Here is a 23,310-nt window from a genome sequence, read left to right as displayed (position 1 = left end):
CTGGTTAAATAAAGGTGTTCTCAACTGGCCTACCTGGTTAAATAAAGGTGTTCTCAACTGGCCTACCTGGTTAAATATAGGTGTTCTCAACTGGCCTACTTGGTTAAATAAAGGTGTTCTCAACTGGCCTACCTGGTTACATAAAGGTGTTCTCAACTAGCCTACCTGGTTAAATAAATGCATGGTAAGTATTGTGGTTGTAATACCTTGTGATTTAATAATACTATACAGGGCATTCAGACCCTTTCCCTTTTATACATTTTGTTACGTTACAGCCGTATTCTAAAACTGATTAAAGTCTTGATTTTTATCTCATCATTATACACACAATACCCCATAATGACATCACAATACCCCATAACGACATCACAATACCCCATAATGACATCACAATACCCCATAACGACATCACAATACCCCATTATGACATCACAATACCCCATAATGACATCACAATACCCCTTAACGACATCACAATACCCCATAACGACATCACAATACCCCATAACGACATCACAATACCCCATAACGACATCATAATACCCCATAATGACATCACAACACCCCATAACGACATCACAATACCCCATAACGACATCACAATACCCCATAACGACATCACATCAATACAGAACGACATCACAATACCCCAGAACGACAAAGCGAAAAGATGTTTTTAGAAAAAAAACAGATACCTTATTTACATAAGTATTCAGACCCTTTGCTATGAGACTGTAAATTGAGCTCAGGTGCATCCTGTGTCCATTGATCATGCTTGAGATGTTTCTACAACTTGATTGAAGTCCACCTGTGGTAAATTCAATTGATTGGACATGATGTGGAAAGGCACACACCTGTCTATATAAGGTCCCACAGTTGACGGAACATGTCAGCAAAAACCAAGCCATGAGGTCGAAGGAATTGTCCGTAGAGCTCTGAGACAGAATAGTGTCGAGGCACAGATCTGTTGAAGGGTACCCCAAAATGTCTGCAACATTGAAGGTCCCCAAGAACACAGTGGCCTCCACCATTCTTAAATGGAAGAGGTTTGGAACCACCAAGACTCTTCCTGGAGCTGGCCGCCCGGCCAAACTGGGCAATCAGGGGAGAATGGCCTTGGTCAGGGAGGTGACCAAGAACCTGATAGTCACTTTGACAGAGCTACAGAGTTCCTTTGTGGAGATGGGAGAACCTTCCAGAAGGACAACCATCTCTGCAGCAGTCCACCAATCAGGCCTTTATGGTAGACATTCCTCAGCAAAAGGCACACGACAGCCCGCTTGGAAATTGCCAAAAGGCACCTAAAGACTCTCACAAGCCTGGCACCATCCCTCCGGCGAAGCATGGTGATGGCAGCATCATGCTGTGGGGATGTTTTTCAGTGGCAGGGTCTGGGAGACTAGTCAGGACCGAGGCAAAGATGAACAGAGCAAAGGACAGAGAGATTCTTGATGACAACCTGCTCCAGAACGCTCGGGACCTCAGACTGGGGCAAAGGTTCACCTTCCAAAAGGACAACGGCCCTAAGCACACAACACAGGAGTGGCTTTGGAACATTTCTCTGAATGTCTTTGAGTGGGCCAGCCAGAGCCCGGACTTGAACCCGATCAAACATCTCTTGAGAGACCTGAAAATAGCTGTGTAGTGACGCTCCTCATCCAATCTGACAGAGCTTGAGAGGATCTGCAAGAGAAGAATGGGAGAAACTACCCAAATACAGGTGTGCCAAGCTTGTAGCATCATACTTAAGATTCAAGGCTGTAATCACTATCAAAGGTGCTTCAACAAAGTACTGAGTAAAGGGTCTGAATACTTATTATTCTTTTATTAACCTTTATTTAACTAGGCAAGTCAGTTAAGAACAAATTCTTATTTACAATGAACAGTGGGTTAACTATCTAGGGGAACAGTGGGTTAACTATCTTGTTCAGGGGAACAGTGGGTTAACTATCTTCTTGTTCTATCTTGTTCAGGGGAACAGTGTCTTGTTAACTGTCTTGTTCAGGGGAACAGTGGGTTAACTATCTTGTTCAGGGGAACAGTGGGTTAACTGTCTTGTTCAGGGGAACAGTGGGTTAACTGTCTTGTTCAGGGGAACAGTGGGTTAACTGTCTTGTTCAGGGGAACAGTGGGTTAACTGTCTTGTTCAGGGGAACAGTGGGTTAACTGTCTTGTTCAGGGGAACAGTGGGTTAACTGCCTTGTTCAGGGGAACAGTGGGTTAACTACAGTGGGTTAACTGCTTGTTCAGAGGGAACAGTGGGTTAACTATCTTGTTCAGGGGAACAGTGGGTTAACTGCCTTGTTCAGGGGAACAGTGGGTTAACTGTCTTGTTCAGGGGAACAGTGGGTTAACTGCCTTGTTCAGGGGAACAGTGGGTTAACTATCTTGTTCAGGGGAACAGTGGGTTAACTACCTTGCTCAGAGGGACATTGCATGAGCTGCAGGATTTTAATCCATGACGGCGTAGTGTGATACTAATGGTTTTCTTTGAGACTGTGGTCCCAGCTCTCTTCAGGTCATTGACCAGGTCCTGCCGTGTAGTTCTGGGCTGATCCCTCACCTTCCTCATGATCATTGATGCCTCACGAGGTGAGATCTTGCATGGAGCCCCAGACCGAGGGTGATTGACCGCCATCTTGAACTTCTACATATTATCACTGTCTGGTTTCTACATGTAACTCAGTCTGGATTCTACATGTAACTCAGTCTGGATTCTACAGATAAACACAGTCTGGTTTCTACATGTAACTCAGTCTGGTTTCTACAGTGCCTTGCAAAAGTATTCACCCCCTTGGCATTTCTCCTATTTTGTTGCATTACAAACTGTAATTTAAATAGATTTGTATTTGCATTTCATGTAATGGACATGCACAAAAAAGTCCAAATTGATGAAGTGAAATGATTTTTTTTTACTTGTTTCAAAAAAGTTGAAATAATAAAAACTGAAAAGTGGTTCATATATATTCACCCCATTTACTATGAAGCTCCTAAATAAGATCTGGAGAACCAATTACCTTCAGAAGTTACATAATTAGTTAAATAAAGTCCACCTGTGTGCAATCTAAGTGTCACATGATCTGTCACATGATCTCAGTATATATACACCTGTTCTGAAAGGCCCCAGAGTCTGCAGCACCACTAAGCAAGGGGAACCACCAAGCAAGCGGCACCATGAAGTCCAAGGAGTTCTCCAAACAGGTCAGAGACAAAGTTGTGGAGAAGTACAGATCAGGGTTGGGTTATAGAAAAATATCAGAAACTTTGAACATCCCAGGGAGCACCATTAAATCCATGATAAAAAAATTGAAAGAATATGGCACCACAACATACCTGCCAAGAGAGGGCTGCCCACCAAAACTCACAAACCAGGCAAAGAGGGCATTAATCAGAGAGGCAACAAAGAGACCAAAGATAACCCTGAAGGAGCTGCAAAGCTCCACAGAGGAGATTGGAGTATCTGTCCATAGGACCACTTTAAGCCGTACACTCCACAGAGCTGGGCTTTACGGAAGAGTGGCCAGAAAAAAAGCCATTACATAAAGAAGAAAATAAGCAAACACGTTTGGTGTTCGCCAAAGGGCAAGTGGGAGACTCCCCAAACATATGGAAGAAGGTACTCTGATTGGATGAGACTAAAATTGAGCTTTTTGGCCATCAAGGAAAATTATGTCTGGCACAAACCCAACACCTCTCATCACCCCGAGAATACCATCCCCACATTGAAGCGTGGTGGCAGCATCATGTGGTGGGTATGTTTTTCATCGGCAGGGACTGGGAAACTGGTCAGAATTGAAGGAATGATGGATGGCGCTAAATACAGGGAATTTCTTGAGGGAAACCTGTTTCAGTCTTCAAGAGTTTTGATACTGGGACGGAGGTTCACCTTCCAGCAGGTCACTGACCCTAAGCATACTTGTCACGTTCTGACCTAAGTTCCTTTGTGATGTCTTTGTTTTAGTGTGGTCAGGGCGTGAGTTGGGTGGGCAGTCTGTTCTTTTTTTCTATGATCTGGTATTTCTGTGTTTGGCCTGGTATCAGAGGCAGTTGTCAATCGTTGTTCCTGATTGAGAACCATACTTAGGCAGCCTGTTTTCACCCTTGAGTGGTGGGTGATTGAGAACCATACTTAGGCAGCCTGTTTTCACCCTTGAGTTGTGGGTGATTGTTTCCTGTTTGGTTGTTTGAGTCACCGTTCAGGACTGTTTCGGTTTTCGTTTCCATTCACTTTGTTATTTTTGTGTTGAGTCGTGTTGCGTTATTATTAAAGTAGCATGGACACTTACCACACTGCGTATTGGTCCGATCCTTGCTACTCCTCCTCAGAGAAGGAAGAGGAAAGCCGTTACAATACTGCTGAAACAACACTCAAGTGGTTTAAGGGGAAACATTTACATGTCTTGGAATGGCCTAGTCAAAGCCCAGACTTCAATCCAATTGAGAATCTGTGGTATGACTTAAAGATTGCTGTACACCAGCGGAACCCATCCAACTTGAAGGAGCTGGAGCAGGATGCCTTGAAGAATGGTCATAAATCCCAGTGGCTAGATGTGCCAAGCTTATGGAGACATACCCCAAGAGACTTGCAGCTGTAATTACTGCAAAAGGTGCTCTATAAAGTATTGACTTTGGGGGTGAATAGTTATGAACGCTCAAGTTTTTATTTGATCTTTTATTATTTCTTGTATGTTTCACAATAAATACACATTTTGCATCTTCAAAGTGGTTGCCATGTTGTGTAAATCAAATGATACAACCCCCCCCCCCCAAATAAATGTTAATTCCAGGTTGTAAGGCAACAAAATAGGAAAAATGCCAAGGGGGTGAACACTTTCGCAAGCCACTGTACATATAACCACAGTCTGGTTTCTACAAACAGAGCAACTCACACCTCATGAGTCCTATCGGTACACGCATGCACCTCATGAACATTGTACTGTACATTGTACTGTACCCTCCTACAGTATACCCACTTTTCAAAACACCTGCTCCCAGCCTGGTGTATTAATGAAAATGTGGTAGTCTCTGTATCATGTTGTCTTGTTCTAGGTGAGGTTGTGTTGTGTTAGGTTCTGTAGTCATGTTGTGTTTGGTGAGGTTCTGTAGTTGTGTTGTGCTAGGTGAGGTTCTGTAGTCGTGTTGTGTTTGGTGAGGTTCTGTAGTCGTTATGTGCGGTTCTGTAGTTGTGTTATGTTAGGTGAGGTTCTGTAGTCGTCTTGTGCGGTTCTGTAGTTGTGTTATGTTAGGTGAGGTTCTGTAGTCGTCTTGTGTTTGGTGAGGTTCTGTATTTGTGTTGTGCTAGGTGAGGTTCTGTAGTTGTGCTAGGTAAGGTTCTGTATTCGGGTTGTGCTAGGTGAGGTTCTGTAGTTTGTGCTAGGTGAGGTTCTGTAGTTGTGCTAGGTGAGGTTCTGTAGTTCTGTATTAGGTGAGGTTCTGTAGTTGTATTTCTGTAGTTGTGAGGTTCTGGTGAGGTTCTGTTTGTGTTGTGCTTGAGGTGAGGTTCTTCTGTAGTTTTGCTAGGTAAGGTTCTGTAGGTTCTGGTTTGTGCTGTAGGTGAGGTTCTGTAGTTGTGCTAGGTGAGGTTCTGTAGTTGTGCTAGGTGAGGTTCTGTAGTTGTGCTAGGTGAGGTTCTGTAGTTGTGCTAGGTGAGGTTCTGTAGTTGTGCTAGGTGAGGTTCTGTAGTTGTGCTAGGTGAGGTTCTGTAGTTGTGCTAGGTGAGGTTCTGTAGTTGTGCTAGGTGAGGTTCTGTAGTTGTGCTAGGTGAGGTTCTGTATTCGGGTTGTCTTCTGCTCTCCGCATAATGAATGAATGAGTTTGTACTGTATTTTATCTGACCTGAAGTATCGGCTGGAGGACACCAGTACGTTCCTATGGCAGGGGATCTCTGTGTTGTCTGAACAGAGCAGCACGTCCGTTAGGATCCTCTCCTGTCTCAGCCTGTTCAGCTGGGACAGCAGGAGGGAAGACAGCTCTGGGTCTCTAAACGGGAACCCCTGGAGGGTCTTCAGGGACTCACAGAGAGCCATTCTGTTGGGGGGGGGAGAGGGAATAAGGGGAGGGAATAAGGGGAGAGGGGGAAATGGGGAGAGGGGGGAAATGGGTAGAGGGGGAGAGGGGGAAATGGGGAGTGGGGGGAGTGGGGGAGAGAGAGAATAACTATATTGACTGGTTGTATGAGCATTTTACCAGAGTTGGGGTCAATTTTTGTTCAATATAAGTCAGATCACACAATGAATAAATGTAAATAATGAATAGAAACATTAAGAGTTCCTTCTGTCTTCAGGAAGTCTTCAGACCCCTGGATCCAATCCACAGTTTGTTGTGTTACAGCCTGAATTCAAAATAGATTCAATTGATGTTTTCTCTCACCCATCTACGTACAAACATAAACACCCCATAATGATAAAGTGAATACGTTTTTAGAAAATGTTGGCAAATTGATTGAAAATGAAATACAGAAATATATTATTATCTTATTTACATAAGTATTCACCCCCCCAGTCTATACTTTGTAGAATCACCTTTGACAGCGATTACAGCTGTGAGTCTTTCAGGGTAAGTCTAAGAGTGATTATAGCTGTGAGTCTTTCTGGGTGAGTCTCTAAGAGTGATTACAGCTGTGAGTCTTTCAGGGTAAGTCTAAGAGTGATTATAGCTGTGAGTCTTTCAGGGTAAGTCTAAGAGTGATTATTACATTTACATTTAAGTCATTTAGCAGACGCTCTTATCCAGAGCGACTTACAAATTGGTGCATTCACCTTATGACATCCAGTGGAACAGCCACTTTATAATAGTGCATCTAAATATTTTAAGGGGGGGGGGGGTGAGAAAGATTACTTTATCCTATCCTAAGTATTCCTTAAAGAGGTGGGGTTTCAGGTGTCTCCGGAAGGTGGTGATTGACTCCGCTGTCCTGGCGTCGTGAGGGAGTTTGTTCCACCATTGGGGAGCCAGAGCAGCGAACAGTTTTGACTGGGCTGAGCGGGAACTGTACTTCCTCAGTGGTAGGGAGGCGAGCAGGCCAGAGGTGGATGAACGCAGTGCCCTTATTTGGGTGTAGGGCCTGATCAGAGCCTGGAGGTACTGAGGTGCCGTTCCCCTCACAGCTCCGTAGGCAAGCACCATGGTCTTGTAGCGGATGCGAGCTTCAACTGGAAGCCAGTGGAGAGAGCGGAGGAGCGGGGTGACGTGAGAGAACTTGGGAAGGTTGAACACTAGACGGGCTGCAGCGTTCTGGATGAGTTGTAGGGGTTTAATGGCACAGGCAGGGAGCCCAGCCAACAGCGAGTTGCAGTAATCCAGACGGGAGATGATAAGTGCCTGGATTAGGACCTGCGCCGCTTCCTGTGTGAGGCAGGGTCGTACTCTGCGGATGTTGTAGAGCATGAACCTACAGGAACGGGCCACCGCCTTGATGTTAGTTGAGAATGACAGGGTGTTGTCCAGGATCACGCCAAGGTTCTTAGCGCTCTGGGAGGAGGACACAATGGAGTTGTCAACCGTGATGGCGAGATCATGGAACGGGCAGTCCTTCCCCGGGAGGAAGAGCAGCTCCGTCTTGCCGAAGTTCAGCTTGAGGTGGTGATCCGTCATCCACACTGATATGTCTGCCAGACATGCAGAGATGCGATTCGCCACCTGGTCATCAGAAGGGGGAAAGGAGAAGATTAATTGTGTGTCGTCAGCATAGCAATGATAGGAGAGACCATGTGAGGTTATGACAGAGCCAGGTGACTTGGTGTATAGCGAGAATAGGAGAGGGCCTAGAACAGAGCCCTGGGGGACACCAGTGGTGAGAGCGCGTGGTGAGGAGACAGATTCTCGCCACGCCACCTGGTAGGAGCGACCTGTCAGGTAGGACGCAATCCAAGCGCAATCCAAGCGCCGGAGATGCCCAACTCGGAGAGGGTGGAGAGGAGGATCTGATGGTTCACAGTATCGAAGGCAGCCGATAGGTCTAGAAGGATGAAAGCAGAGGAGAGAGAGTTAGCTTTAGCGGTGCGGAGGGCCTCCGTGATACAGAGAAGAGCAGTCTCAGTTGAATGACTAGTCTTGAAACCTGACTGATTTGGATCAAGAAGGTCATTCTGAGAGAGATAGCGGGAGAGCTGACCAAGGACGGCACGTTCAAGAGTTTTGGAGAGAAAAGAAAGAAGGGATACTGGTCTGTAGTTGTTGACATCGGAGGGATCGAGTGTATGTTTTTTCAGAAGGGGTGCAACTCTCGCTCTCTTGAAGACGGAAGGGACGTAGCCAGCGGTCAGGGATAAGTTGATGAGCGAGGTGAGGTAAGGGAGAAGGTCTCCGGAAATGGTCTGGAGAAGAGAGGAGGGGATAGGGTCGAGCGGGCAGGTTGTTGGGCGGCCGGCCGTCACAAGACGTGAGATTTCATCTGGAGAGAGAGGGGAGAAAGAGGTCAGAGCACAGGGTAGGGCAGTGTGAGCAGAACCAGCGGTGTCGTTTGACTTAGCAAACGAGGATCGGATGTCGTCGACCTTCTTTTCAAAATGGTTGACGAAGTCATCTGCAGAGAGGGAGGAGAGGGGGGGAGGAGGATTCAGGAGGGAGGAGAAGGTGGCAAAGAGCTTCCTAGGGTTAGAGGCAGATGCTTGGAATTTAGAGTGGTAGAAAGTGGCTTTAGCAGCAGAGACAGAGGAGGAAAATGTAGAGAGGAGGGAGCGAAAGGATGCCAGGTCCGCAGGGAGGCGAGTTTTCCTCCATTTTCCGCTCGGCTGCCCGGAGCTCTGTTCTGTGAGCTCGCAATGAGTCGTCGAGCCACGGAGCGGGAGGGGAGGACCGAGCCGGCCTGGAAGATAGGGGACATAGAGAGTCAAAGGATGCAGAAAGGGAGGAGAGGAGGGTTGAGGAGGCAGAATCAGGAGATAGGTTGGAGAAGGTTTGAGCAGAGGGAAGAGATGATAGGATGGAGGAGGAGAGAGTAGCGGGAGAGAGAGAGCGAAGGTTGGGACGGCGCGATACCATCCGAGTAGGGGCAGTGTGGGAAGTGTTGGATGAGAGCGAGAGGGAAAAGGATACAAGGTAGTGGTCGGAGACTTGGAGGGGAGTTGCAATGAGGTTAGTGGAAGAACAGCATCTAGTAAAGATGAGGTCGAGCATATTGCCTGCCTTGTGAGTAGGGGGGGAAGGTGAGAGGGTGAGGTCAAAAGAGGAGAGGAGTGGAAAGAAGGAGGCAGAGAGGAATGAGTCAAAGGTAGACGTGGGGAGGTTAAAGTCGCCCAGAACTGTGAGAGGTGAGCCGTCCTCAGGAAAGGACCTTATCAATTCATCAAGCTCATTGATGAACTCTCCGAGGGGTTGGAGGGCGATAAATGATAAGGATGTTAAGCTTGAAAGGGCTGGTAACTGTGATAGCATGAAATTCAAAGGAGGCGATAGACAGATGGTTAAGGGGAGAAAGAGAGAATGACCACTTGGGAGAGATGAGGATCCCGATGCCACCACCCCGCTGACCAGAAGCTCTCTGGGTGTGCGAGAACACGTGGGCGGACGAAGAGAGAGCAGTAGGAGTAGCAATGTTATCTGTGGTGATCCATGTTTCTGTCAGTGCCAAGAAGTCGAGGGACTGGAGGGAGGCATAGGCTGAGATAAACTCTGCCTTGTTGGCCGCAGATTGGCAGTTCCAGAGGCTACCGGAGACCTGGAACTCCACGTGGGTCGAGCTATGTAGCTAGCTACGATCAAACAAATCAAACCGTTGTGCTGTAAAGAAATGAAATGAAAAATGTGATACTACCTGTGGAGCGAAGCGGAATGCGACCGGGTTGTTGAGTGCGGAAGTTCTATTCAGTAGACGTTGGCTAGCTGTTGGCTAGCTAGCAGAGTCTCCTACGTTAAGGACGACAAATAGCTGGCTAGCTAACCTCGGTAAATTAAGATAATCACTCTAAGACTACACGCTCTAAACTACACAATTATCTTGGATACGAAGACAGCAAAGACAACTATGTAGCTAGCTAACACTACACTAATCAAGTCGTTCAGTTGAGTGTAATAGTTTCTACAGTGCTGCTATTCGGTAGACGGTGGACGTTTGCTAGCTGGCTAGCTGCTGGGCAGATGGCAGTGTAGACTACGTTAGGACGACAAATACGAAGTTGCAATAGAAGTGCTGACTGTTTCACTTTGTTGTCCTCTTTCTTTTCCTTTTTCTTCTGTCCTTCTTTTGTCCTTATTTTGTCTTCCTTTCTTCTGTTAACTAGATATTTTTTGTTTTATATTATAGCTGTGAGTGTTTCACGGTAAGTCTCCTAAGAGTGATTACAACTGTGAGTCTTTCTGGGTAAATCTAAGAGTGATTACAGCTGTGAGTCTTTCAGGGTAAATAATAATAATAATAATGCCATTTAGCAGACGCTTTTATCCAAAGCGACTTACAGTCATGTGTGCATACATTCTAAGAGTGATTAGAGCTGTGAGTCTTTCAGGGTAAGTCTCCTAAGAGTGATTACAGCTGTGAGTCTTTCAGGGTAAGTCTCCTAAGAGTGATTACAACTGTGAGTCTTTCAGGGTAAGTCTCCTAAGAGTGATTACAACTGTGAGTCTTTCAGGGTGAGTCTCTAAGAGATTTGCACACCCAGATTGTACTATATTTGTACAATATTCAAGCTCTATCAAGTTGGTTGTTGACCATTGCTCGACATTCGACAGTTTTGCCACAGATTTTCAAGCAGATTTAAGTCAACTGTAACATTCACTGTCTTCTTGGTAAGCAACTCCAGTGTTTGTTTGTCCTTGTGTTTTAGGTTATTGTCCTGCTGAAAGGTGAATTCATCTCCCAGTGTCTGGTGGAAAGCAACTGAACCAGGTTATTGTCCTGCTGAAAGGTGACTTCATCTCCCAGTGTCTGGTGGAAAGCAGACTGAACCAGGTTATTGTCCTGCTGAAAGGTGAATTCATCTCCCAGTGTCTGGTGGAAAGCAAACTGTCCTGCTGAAAGGTGATCATCTCCCAGTGTGTTCCAGGTTATTGTCCTGCTGAAAGGATGTGTGCAAACTGAACCAGGTTATTGTCCTGCTGAAAGGTGAATTCATCTCCCAGTGTCTGGTGGAAAGCAAACTGAATCAGGTGTTCCTCTAGGATGTTGCCTGTGCTTATCTCTATTATTATCCTAAACAACTCCCTAGTCCTTGTCGATGACAAGAATATCCATAACATGAAGCAGCCACCATGCTTGAAAATATGAAGTGGTAATCGGTGATGTGTTGGATTTTCCCCAAACACAATGCTTTGTATTCAGGACATAAAGTACATATTTTTCCTATATAATTTGCAGTATGACTTTAGTGCCTTGTTGCAAACCAGATGCATGTTTTGGAGTATTTTTATTCTGTACAGGTTTCCTTATTTTCACTCTGTCATTTAGGTTAATATTGTCTAGTAACTACACTGTTGTTGATCCATCCTCAGTTTTCTACTATCACAGCTATTAAACTCTGTCATTTAGGTTAGTATTGTGGAGTAACTACTATGTTGTTGATCCATCCTCAGTTTTCTACTATCACAGCCATTAAACTCTGTCATTTAGGTTAGTATTGTGGAGTAACTATAATGTTGTTGATCCATCCTCAGTTTTCTACTATCACAGCCATTAAACTCTGTAACTGTTTTAAAGTCACCATTGGCCTTATGGTGAAACCCCTGAGCAGTTTCCTTCCTCTCTGAGTTAAGGAAGGACACCTGTATCTTTGTCGTGACTGGGTGTATTGATACACCATCCAAAGTGTAATGAATAACTTCACTATGCTCAAAGGGATATTCAATGTCTGTTTTTAATTGCATTTTTGCCCAGACTAAATACGTTTTGATGCAAGGCATTGGAAAACCTCCCTGGTCATTTTAGTTGAATCTGTGTTTGAAATACACTTCTAGACTGAGGGATCTTACAGACCCTGCCTGATACAGGGCATTCGGAAAGTATTCAGACCCCTTGACTTTTTACACATTTTGTTACGTTACATAATGACAATGTCGAAAACAGATTTTTATTCATGTTAGCAAATTTGCAAAAGATGTAAAACAGAAAAACCTTATTTAAATGAGTATTCAGACCCTTTGCTATGAGACTGTAAATTGAGCTCAGCTGCATCCTGTTTCCATTGATCATCTTTGAGATGTTTCTACAACTTGATTGGAGTCCACCAGTAGTAAATTCAATTGATTGGACATGATTTGGAAAGGCACATGTCTATATAAGGTCCCACAGTTGACAGTGCATGTCAGAGAAAAAACCAAGCCATGAGGTCGAAGGAAATGTCCGTAGAGCTCAGAGACAGGACTGTGTCGAGGTACAGATCTGGGGGAGGGAACCAAAACACTTACGCAGCATTAAAGGTGTCCAAGAACACAGTGGCCTCCATCATTCTGCAGCATTAAAGGTCTCCAAGAACACAGTGGCCTCCATCATTCTGCAGCATTAAAGGTCTCCAAGAACACAGTGGCCTCCATCATTCTGCAGCATTGAAGGTTCCAAGAACACAGTGGCCTCCATCATTCTGCAGCATTAAAGGTCCCCAAGAACACAGTGGCCTCCATCATTCTTAAATGGAAGAAGTTTGGAACCACCTAGACCCTTCCTAGAGCTGGCCGCCCGGCCAAACTGAGCAATCGGGGGAGAATGGCCTTGGTCAGGGAGGTGACCAAGAAGGGAGGTGACCCACAGAGTTTCTCTGTGGAGATGGAAGAACCTTCCAGAAGGACAACCATCTCTACAGCACTCCACCAATCAGGCCTTTATGGTAGTGCGGCCAGACGGAAGCCACTCCCCACTAAAAGGCACATGACAGCTCGTTTAGAGTTTGCCAAAAGGCAACTAAAGACTCTCAGACCATGAGAAACAAGTCTCTAGTCTGATGAAACCAAGATTGAACTCTTTATCCTCAATGCCAAGCGTCACGTCAGGAGGAACCCTGGAACCATCCTTGTGGTGAAGCATGGTGGTGGCAACATCATGATGATGGTATGCTTTCATCCACAGGTACTGGGAGACTAGTCAGGATCGAGGGAAAGATGAACGGAGCAAAATACAGAGAGATCGTTGATGAAAATCGGCTCCGGAGTACTCAGGACCTCAGACTGGGCGATGGTTCACCTTCCAACAGGAGAAGAAGCCTAAGCACACAGCCAAGACAATGTAGGAGTGGCTTTAGGACAAGTCTCTGAATGTCCTCTGACCAGGGTACCTCTAACCAGGGTCCTAACTCACTACCTCTAACCAGGGTCCTAACTCACTACCTCTAACCAGGGTCCTAACTCACTACTACTGACCAGGGTCCTAACTCACTACTACTGACCAGGTCCTAACTCACTACTACTGACCAGGGTCCTAACTCACTACTACTGACCAGGGTCCTAACTCACTACTACTGACCAGGGTCCTAACTCACTACTTCTGACCAGGGTCCTAGCTCACTACTTCTGACCAGGGTCCTAACTCACTACTACTGACCAGGGTCCTAACTCACTACTACTGACCAGGGTCCTAGCTCACTACTTCTGACCAGGGTCCTAGCTCACTACTTCTGACCAGGGTCCTAACTCACTACTACTGACCAGGGTCCTAACTCACTACTACTGACCAGGGTCCTAAGGGTCCTAACTCACTACTTCTGACCAGGGTCCCAACTCACTACTACTGACCAGGGTCCTAACTCACTACTACTGACCAGGGTCCTAGCTCACTAGTTGGTAGAGCCAGGCGTCCTAACTCACTACTACTGACCAGGGTCCTGGGTCCTAACTCACTACTTCTGACCAGGGTCCCAACTCACTACTACTGACCAGGGTCCTAACTCACACTGACTGTAGGTCCTAACTCACTACTACTGACCAGGGTCCTAGCTACTTACTTCTGATTAGGGTCCTTAACTCACTACTACTGACCAGGGTCCTAACTCACTACTTCTGACCAGGGTCCTAAGGGTCCTAACTCACTACTTCTGACCAGGGTCCCAACTCACTACTTCTGACCAGGGTCCTAACTCACTACTACTGACCAGGGTCCTAACTCACTACTTCTGACCAGGGTCCTAACTCACTACTTCTGACCAGGGTCCTAACTCAACTACTGACCAGGGTCCTACTCACTACTGACCAGGGTCCTAACTCACTACTACTGACCAGGGTCCTAACTCACTACTTCTGACCAGGGTCCTAACTCACTACTACTGACCAGGGTCCTAACTCACTAACCAGGGTCCTAACTCACTACTACTGACCAGGGTCCTAACTCACTACTGTTCCAGGGCTAACTCACTACTACTGACCAGGGTCCTAACTCACTAATTAAACCAGGGTCAACCACTACAACTGACCAGGGTCCTAGCTCACTACTTCTGACCAGGGTCCTAACTCACTACTACTGACCAGGGTCCTAACTCACTACTACTGACCAGGGTCCTAAGGGTCCTAACTCACTACTTCTCCATGTTGCTAACTGACTCCTGACCAGGGTCCTAACTCACTACTACTGACCAGGGTCAACTCAGCTTTCACTCCATGGTGCTAGCTGACTACCACTGACCAGGGTCCTACACACTGAGTCCCAGGGTCTAACTCACTACTTCTGACCAGGGTCAGCTTTCTCCATACTGCTGCTGACTCCTGCTAGGGTCCTAACTCACTGAGTCCCAGGCCTGAGGCCAGGAAGGCAGGCAGCTTTCTCCATGTTGCTGCTGACTCCCTGCCAGGGTCCTACACTGAGTCCCAGGCTGAGGCCAGACCAGGGTCAGGCAGCTTTCTCCATTTGCTGCTGACTGTTCCATTGGCTCAACAGAGCATTCTTAAAAAACATTCCCATGATTAAACCAACAACCACCACAACTGTCCATGTTGCTGCTGACTCCCTGCTAGGAGACACACTGAGTCCCAGGCTGAGGCCAGGAAGGCAGGCAGCTTTCTCCATGTTGCTGCTGACTCCCTGCTAGGAGACACACTGAGTCCCAGGCTGAGGCCAGGAAGGCAGGCAGCTTTCTCCATGTTGCTGCTGACTCCCTGCTTGGAGACACACTGAGTCCCAGGCTGAGGCCAGGAAGGCAGGCAGCTTTCTCCATGTTGCTGCTGACTCCCTGCTAGGAGACACACTGAGTCCCAGGCTGAGGCCAGGAAGGCAGGCAGCTTTCTCCATGTTGCTGCTGACTCCCTGCTAGGAGACACACTGAGTCCCAGGCTGAGGCCAGGAAGGCAGGCAGCTTTCTCCATGTTGCTGCTGACTCCCTGCTAGGAGACACACTGAGTCCCAGGCTGAGGCCAGGAAGGCAGGCAGCTTTCTCCATGTTGCTGCTGACTCCCTGCTAGGAGACACACTGAGTCCCAGGCTGAGGCCAGGAAGGCAGGCAGCTTTCTCCATGTTGCTGCTGACTCCCTGCTAGGAGACACACTGAGTCCCAGGCTGAGGCCAGGAAGGCAGGCAGCTTTCTCCATGTTGCTGCTGACTCCCTGCTTGGAGACACACTGAGTCCCAGGCTGAGGCCAGGAAGGCAGGCAGCTTTCTCCATGTTGCTGCTGACTCCCTGCTAGGAGACACACTGAGTCCCAGGCTGAGGCCAGGAAGGCAGGCAGCTTTCTCCATGTTGCTGCTGACTCCCTGCTAGGAGACACACTGAGTCCCAGGCTGAGGCCAGGAAGGCAGGCAGCTTTCTCCATGTTGCTGCTGACTCCTGCTAGGAGACACACTGAGTCCCAGGCTGAGGCCAGGAAGGCAGGCAGCTTTCTCCATGTTGCTGCTGACTCCTGCTAGGAGACACACTGAGTCCCAGGCTGAGGCCAGGAAGGCAGGCAGCTTTCTCCATGTTGCTGCTGACTCCTGCTAGGAGACACACTGAGTCCCAGGCTGAGGCCAGGAAGGCAGGCAGCTTTCTCCATGTTGCTGCTGACTCCCTGCTAGGAGACACACTGAGTCCCAGGCTGAGGCCAGGAAGGCAGGCAGCTTTCTCCATGTTGCTGCTGACTCCTGCTTGGAGACACACTGAGTCCCAGGCTGAGGCCAGGAAGGCAGGCAGCTTTCTCCATGTTGCTGCTGACTCCCTGCTAGGAGACACACTGAGTCCCAGGCTGAGGCCAGGAAGGCAGGCAGCTTTCTCCATGTTGCTGCTGACTCCCTGCTAGGAGACACACTGAGTCCCAGGCTGAGGCCAGGAAGGCAGGCAGCTTTCTATTTCCATTCTGCCTCCTAAATCATCCAAATGGATCCATGTAGCAATTGGCCACATCTAACTTCATCAGAGCATGAACCAGTTGTTTCTCTCCCCCACCCCTCTCTCTCTCTAACTCCCCCACCCCTCTCTCTCTCTAACTCCCCCACCCCTCTCTCTCTCTAACTCCCCCACCCCTCTCTCTCTAACTCCCCCCCTCCCCTCTCTCTCTCTAACTCCCCCACCCCTCTCTCTCTAACTCCCCCACCCCTCTCTCTCTAACTCCCCCACCCCTCTCTCTCTAACTCCCCCACCCCTCTCTCTCTAACTCCCCCACCCCTCTCTCTCTCCTCCCCCACCCCCTCTCTCTCCCCCCCATCCCTCCCCACCTCTCTCTCCTCCCCCACCCCTCTCTCTATAACTCTCCCACCCCTCTCTCTCTCTAACTCCCCCACCCCTCTCTCTCTAACTCCCCCACCCTCTCTCTCTCTAACTCCCCCACCTCTCTCTCTCTCTCCCCATCCCTCTCTCTCTCTCCCCCATCCCTCCCTCTCTCTCTCCCCATCCCTCTCTCTCTCTCCCCCATCCCTCTCTCTCTCTCCCCCCCCTCCCTCTCTCTCTCCCCCCACCCCTCTCTCTCTCTATCCCCCACCCTCTCTCTCTCTCTCTATCCCCCACCCCTCTCTCTCTCTCTCTCTCTATCCCCCACCTCTCTCTCTCTCTATCCCCCCCCCCTCCCTCTCTCTCTCCCCCCCTCCCTCTCTCTCTGTATCCCCCACCTCTCTCTCTCTCTCTCTCTCTCCCCACCCCTCTCTCTCTCTCCCCCCCATCCCTCTCTCTCTCCCCCACCCCTCTCTCTCTCTCTCTCCCCCCACCCCTCTCTCTCTCTCCCCCCCACCCCTCTCTCTCTCTCTCCCCCCCCCCCCTCTCTCTCTCCCCCCCACCCCTCTCTCTCTCTCTCCCCCCACCCCTCTCTCTCTCTCCTCCCACCCCACCCCTCTCTCTCTCCCCCAACCCACCCCTCTCTCTCTCCCCCAACCCACCCCTCTCTCTCTCCCCACCTCTCTCTCCCCACCCCTTCTCTCTCTCCCCCACCCCTCTCTCTCTCTCCCCCATCCCTCTCTCTCTCCCCATCCCTCTCTCTCTCCCACCCCTCCCTCTCTCTCTCTCTCCCCCACCCTCTCTCTCTCTCTCCCCCACCCCTCTCTCTCTCTCTCCCCCCACCCCTCTCTCTCTCTCTCTCTCCCCCCCCCCACCCCTCTCTCTCTCTCTCTCTCCCCCACCCCCCCTCTCTCTCCCCCCCACCCCTCTCTCTCTCTCTCCCACCCCACCCCTCTCTCTCTCCCCCAACCCACCCCTCTCTCTCCCCCACCTCTCTCTCCCCACCCCTTCTCTCTCTATCCCCCACCCCTCTCTCTCTCTCCCCCACCCTCTCTCTCTCTCTATCCCCCACCCCTCTCTCTCTCTATCCCCCACCCCTCTCTCTCTCTATCCCCCACCCCCACCCCTTCTCTCTCTCCCCCATCCCCTCTCTCTCACACCCACCCCCTCCCCCCCCACCCCTCTCTCTCTCCCCCAACCCACCCCTCTCTCTCTCTCCCCAACCCACCCCTCTCTCTCTCCCCTCTCTCTCTGTGTCCCCCTTCTCTCTCTCTCCCCACCCCCTTCTCTCTCTCTCCCCACCCCCATGTTCTCTCTCTCTCCCCACCCCCTTCTCTCTCTCTCCCCCACCCCTTCTCTCTCTATCCCCCACCCCTGTCTCTCTCTACCCCCACCCTCTCTCTCCTCTCTCTCTCCCCATCCCTCTCTCTCTCTCTCTCCTCTCTCTCTCTCCCCATCCCCTCTCGAACGATAGGAGAATCAACAGAAATCTCTCCCCATCCCCTCTCTCTAGGAGAATCAACAGAAATCCCCACGATCCTCCTCTCTCTCTCCCTCTAGACTCTCTCTGTGTCCCCCACTACCTCCCTCAGGGAGAATGCCCTTGACGATCAACAGAAATACTATAGACGAACGTGGTGAATGAAATAGACGAACGATAGCATTTCCTAGGAATCAACAGCTAGTGTCAGCACTAAGTCAGCTCATCACCAGAGACAGCTATTCATGTCAACAGATTTGTCCGGGATCACTGGGCCACCCTGTCTGGTATATTTGGAAACTTTAATCATTCATTATGTATTATTAAATAGTTGCCATGGCTCACGAAATACCCTATAGACGAACGATGGAGAATCGTCTGTCACAACACAGTATTCCCCAGACTTTGTGAAGCCTAAATTGACGATTGTAACAGAAACACCTTTTATGGATCGCTCACAAATGTTAATATTGGAAGTTGAGTGGGTTGTACTGTAGCTACGTAAATAGTATTTACTATGGAAAGTTGGATGCCATAGTTGTGTTTTTTAAATTTAATCCCAATGAACGGCAGGTCCTGGGCGTTAGTAAAGGATATGTGAAATCAACAGAAATACCCTATAGACGAACGATAGGAGAATCAACAGAAATACCCTATAGACGAACGATAGGAGAATCAACAGAAATACCCTATAGACGAACGAAGGAGAATCAACAGAAATACCCTATAGACGAACGATAGGAGAATCAACAGAAATACCCTATAGACGAACGATAGGAGAATCAACAGAAATACCCTAGGAGAATCAACAGAAATACCCTATAGACGAACGATAGGAGAATCAACAGAAATACCCTATAGACGAGGAGAATCAACAGAAATACCCTATAGACAACAGAAATACCCTAAGACGATAGGAATCAACAGAAATACCCTAAGACAACGATAGGAGAATACCCCTATAGACGAACGATAGGAGAGAATCAACAGAAATACCCTATAGACGAACGATAGGAGAATCAACAGAAATACCAACAGAAATACCCTATAGACGAACGATAGGAGAATCAACAGAAATACCCTATAGACGAACGATAGGAGAATCAACAGAAATACCCTATAGACGAACGATAGGAGAATCAACAGAAATACCCTATAGACGAACGATAGGAGAATCAACAGAAATACCCTATAGACGAACGATAGGAGAATCAACAGAAATACCCTATAGATGAACGATAGGAGAATCAACAGAAATACCCTATAGACGAACGATAGGAGAATCAACAGAAATACCCTATAGATGAACGATAGGAGAATCAACAGAAATACCCTATAGATGAACGATAGGAGAATCAACAGAAATACCCTACAGGGTTGACCCTGACCCCCAATACCTTAGACACAGAGTTGACCCTGACCCCCAATTCCTTAGACACAGGGTTGACCCTGACCCCCAATACCTTAGACACAGGGTTGACCCTGACCCCCAATTCCTTAGACACAGGGTTGACCCTGACCCCCAATACCTTAGACACAGGGTTGACCCTGACCCCCAATTCCTTAGACACAGGGTTGACCCTGACCCCCAATACCTTAGACACAGGGTTGACCCTGACCCCCAATACCTTAGATACAGGGTTGACCCTGACCCCCAATTCCTTAGACACAGGGTTGACCCTGACCCCAATACCTTAGACACAGGGTTGACCCTGACCCCAATACCTTAGACACAGGGTTGACCCTGACCCCAATACCTTAGACACAGGGTTGACCCCAATGACACCCCCCCCAATACCTTAGACACAGGGTTGTTGACCCCCTGACCCCCAATACCTTAGACACAGGGTTGACCCTGACCCCCAATACCTTAGACACAGGGTTGACCCTGACCCCCAATACCTTAGACACAGGGTTGACCCTGACCCCAATACCTTAGACACCCTGACCCCCAATACCTTAGGGGTTGACCCTGACCCCCAATACCTTAGACACAGGGTTGACCCTGACCCCCAATACCTTAGACACAGGGTTGACCCTGACCCCCAATACCTTAGACACAGGGTTGACCCTGACTCCCATGATGCACGGCACGACCAGGCTATATGTCCCGACACAAACAGACTTATAACTACAGCCAGCTGTATATACTACTGTTCAAACGTTTGGGGTCACTTAGAAATGTCCTTGTTTTTGAAAATAGTACCCGCAAAACACCCGTCTCAACGTCAACAGTGAAGAGGCGACACCAGGATTGTCACACCCTGACCATAAAGAGACACTATTTCTCTATGGTATAGTAGATCAGGGCGTGAATAGGGGGTGATCTAGTATTTCTATGTCTATGTTGTGTTCTAGTTTCTTTTACTATGTTCGTGTTTTGTATGATTCCCAATTAGAGGCAGCTGGTAATGGTCGTCTCTAATTGGGGATCATATTTAAGTCGTTATTTTCACACCTGTGTCTGTGGGATCTTGTTTATATTTAGTTGCCTGTGAGCACTTCATTGAGTTCACGTTTCGTTCGATCTTCATTGTTTTTGTGCGTTTCATTAAATAAATATGTGGAAACCCTATCACGCTGCACCTTGGTCCAATGATTCTTAAAACGAATGTGACAGGGATGCTGGTCTTCTAGGCAGAGTTCCTCAGTCCAGTGTCTGTGTTCTTTTGCCCATCTTAATATTTTATTTTTATTGGCCAGTCTTATATGGCTTTTTCTTTGCAACTCTGCCTAGAAGACCAGCATCCTGGAGACACCTCTTTACTGTTAAGGCTGAGACTGGACAGAGGAACTCTGCCTAGAAGGCCAGCATCCTGGAGTCACCTCTTTACTGTTAAAGCTGAGACTGGACAGAGGAACTCTGCCTAGAAGACCAGCATCCTGGAGTCACCTCTTTACTGTTAAAGCTGAGACTGGTGTTTTGCGGGTTCTATTTAATGAAGCTGCCAGTTGAGGACTTGTGAGCCGTCTGTTTCTCAAACTAGACACTCTAATGTACTTGTCCTCTTGCTCAGTTGTGCACCGGGGCCTCCCACTACTCTTTCTATTCTGGTTAGAGCCAGTTTGTGCTGTTCTGTGAAGGGAGTAGTACACAGCGTTGTATGAGATCTTCAGTTTCTTGGCAATTTCTCGCATGGAATAGCCTTCATTTCTCATAACAAGAATAGACTGACGAGTTTCAGAAGAAAGTTCTTTGTTTTTGGCCATTTTGAGCCTGTAATCGAACCCACAAATGCTGATGCTCCAGATTCTCAACTAGTCTAAAGAAGGACAGTTTTATTGTTTCTTTAATCAGAACAACAGTTTTCAGCTGTGCTAACATAATTGCAAAAGGGCTTTATAATGTCTACACTGTGTTTCTGATAAATGGTATATTTCATTGGTCATTACATTGATGTTATTTTAATGGACAATAAATGTGATTTTCTTTCAACAACAATGACATTTCTAAGTGACCCCAAACTTTGAACGGTACTGTAACTATAGTCAGATCAGATCTATAACTATAGTCAGATCAGATCTATAACTAAAGTCAGATCAGATCTATAGTCAGATCAGATCTATAGTCAGATCAGATCTATAGTCAGATCAGATCTATAACTACAGTCAGATCAGATCTATAGTCAGATCAGATCTATAATCTATAGTCAGATCAGATCTATAGTCAGATCAGATCTATAGTCAGATCAGATCTATAGTCAGATCAGATGTATAACTACAGTCAGATCAGATCTATAACTACAGTCAGATCAGATGTATAACTACAGTCAGATCAGATCTATAACTATAGTCAGATCTATAACTATAGTCAGATCAGATCTATAACTATAGTCAGATCAGATCTATAACTATAGTCAGATCAGATCTATAACTATAGTCAGATCAGATCTATAACTACAGTCAGATCAGATCTATAACTACAGTCAGATCAGATCTATAACTATAGTCAGATCTATAACTACAGTCAAGATCAGATCTATAACTACAGTCAGATCTATAACTACAGTCAGATCAGATCTATAACTACAGTCAGATCAGATCTATAACTATAGTCAGATCTATAACTACAGTCAGATCAGATGTATAACTACAGTCAGATCAGATCTATAACTACAGTCAGATCAGATCTATAACTACAGTCAGATCTATAACTATAGTCAAATCAGATCTATAACTACAGTCAAATCTATAACTACAGTCAGATCAGATCTATAACTACAGTCAGATGAGATCTATAACTACAGTCAGATCAGATGTATAACTACAGTCAGATCAGATCTATAACTACAGTCAGATCAGATCTATAACTACAGTCAGATCAGATCTATAACTACAGTCAGATCAGATATAACTACAGTCAGATCAGATCTATAACTACAGTCAGATCAGATCTATAACTACAGTCAGATCTATAACTACAGTCAGATCAGATCTATAACTATAGTCAGATCAGATCTATAACTACAGTCAGTCAGATCTATAACTACAGTCAGATCTATAACCAGATATCAATAACTTTTGCCACATTATGAGTTCCTTGAAGATGATGTATCTATAGTAATCTCACTAGCCTCATTGTGGAGGGGGGACTCCATCTTACCTCTCCTCAGATGATGTATCTATAGTAATCTCACTAGCCTCATTGTGGAGGGGGGACTCCATCTTACCTCTCCTCAGTCTGGATCTTCAATCCACAGCCTCCAGGCAGAGAGTCTGTATCTTGGGGAATCAGAAAAAGCTCAGTCACAAAAAAGCTTAAACAATATACTCCTCACAGTCACAAATGTAACTTCAGCAAACGCGTTAAAGTTTCAGAGTGCGCATGGAGAAGAGGTTCTGTGAGGTTTCGGATCTGTGCCTGCCTACGTTAGTTGGCTTGCCATGAGGCCACTGTGTACATTCCTGCTGCTAATAATATCTGAGCGGGCCGCGGTCCTCCCCGTCCTCTCATGTGACAGACAGTCCGCCGTGCGTCCTAGCGGTGTGTTTACTATGGCAGCAAACTGGCTCCTCTCTCAGCCCAGAGACAAGAGACCTGGGGGTGGGGTGGGTGGGGGGCTCCTCTCCCAGCCCAGAGACTAGAGACCTGGGGGTTGGTGGTGGGGGGGGGCTCCTCTCCCAGCCCAGAGACTGAGACCTGGGGGTTGGTGGTGGGCTCCTCTCTCAGCCCGGAGACTGGAGACCTGGGGGTTGGTGGTCGGGGCTCTTCTCTCAGCCCGGAGACTGGAGACCTGGGGGTTGGTGGTCGGGGGCTCTTCTCCCAGCCCAGAGACTAGAGACCTGGGGGGTTGGTGGTGG

At 47.6% G+C, this 23,310-nt stretch overlaps 1 protein-coding gene across 1 annotated transcript in view; it reads right to left on the bottom strand.

Annotated features, from left to right (window-relative positions):
* Positions 1–22,887, bottom strand: part of klhl38a (kelch-like family member 38a) — a 42,186-nt gene extending 19,299 nt beyond the window's left edge. Inside the window, exons 1-2 of the mRNA XM_046360712.1 lie at positions 22,680–22,887; positions 5,836–6,027 (exon numbers count right to left, since the gene is read on the bottom strand). Coding sequence (XP_046216668.1) covers positions 5,836–6,026 — 191 coding nt within the window. The 5' untranslated portion in view covers position 6,027; positions 22,680–22,887. The remainder of the gene's footprint in view (positions 1–5,835; positions 6,028–22,679) is intronic.
* Between the last annotated feature and the right edge of the window lie 423 nt (positions 22,888–23,310).

Source organism: Oncorhynchus gorbuscha, linkage group LG09 (assembly GCF_021184085.1).
Source record: "Oncorhynchus gorbuscha isolate QuinsamMale2020 ecotype Even-year linkage group LG09, OgorEven_v1.0, whole genome shotgun sequence".
NCBI classification, from domain to species: Eukaryota; Metazoa; Chordata; class Actinopteri; order Salmoniformes; family Salmonidae; genus Oncorhynchus; species Oncorhynchus gorbuscha.
Note: the sequence above shows the minus strand (reverse complement) of the source record. Positions and strands in the feature narration are given on the sequence as shown.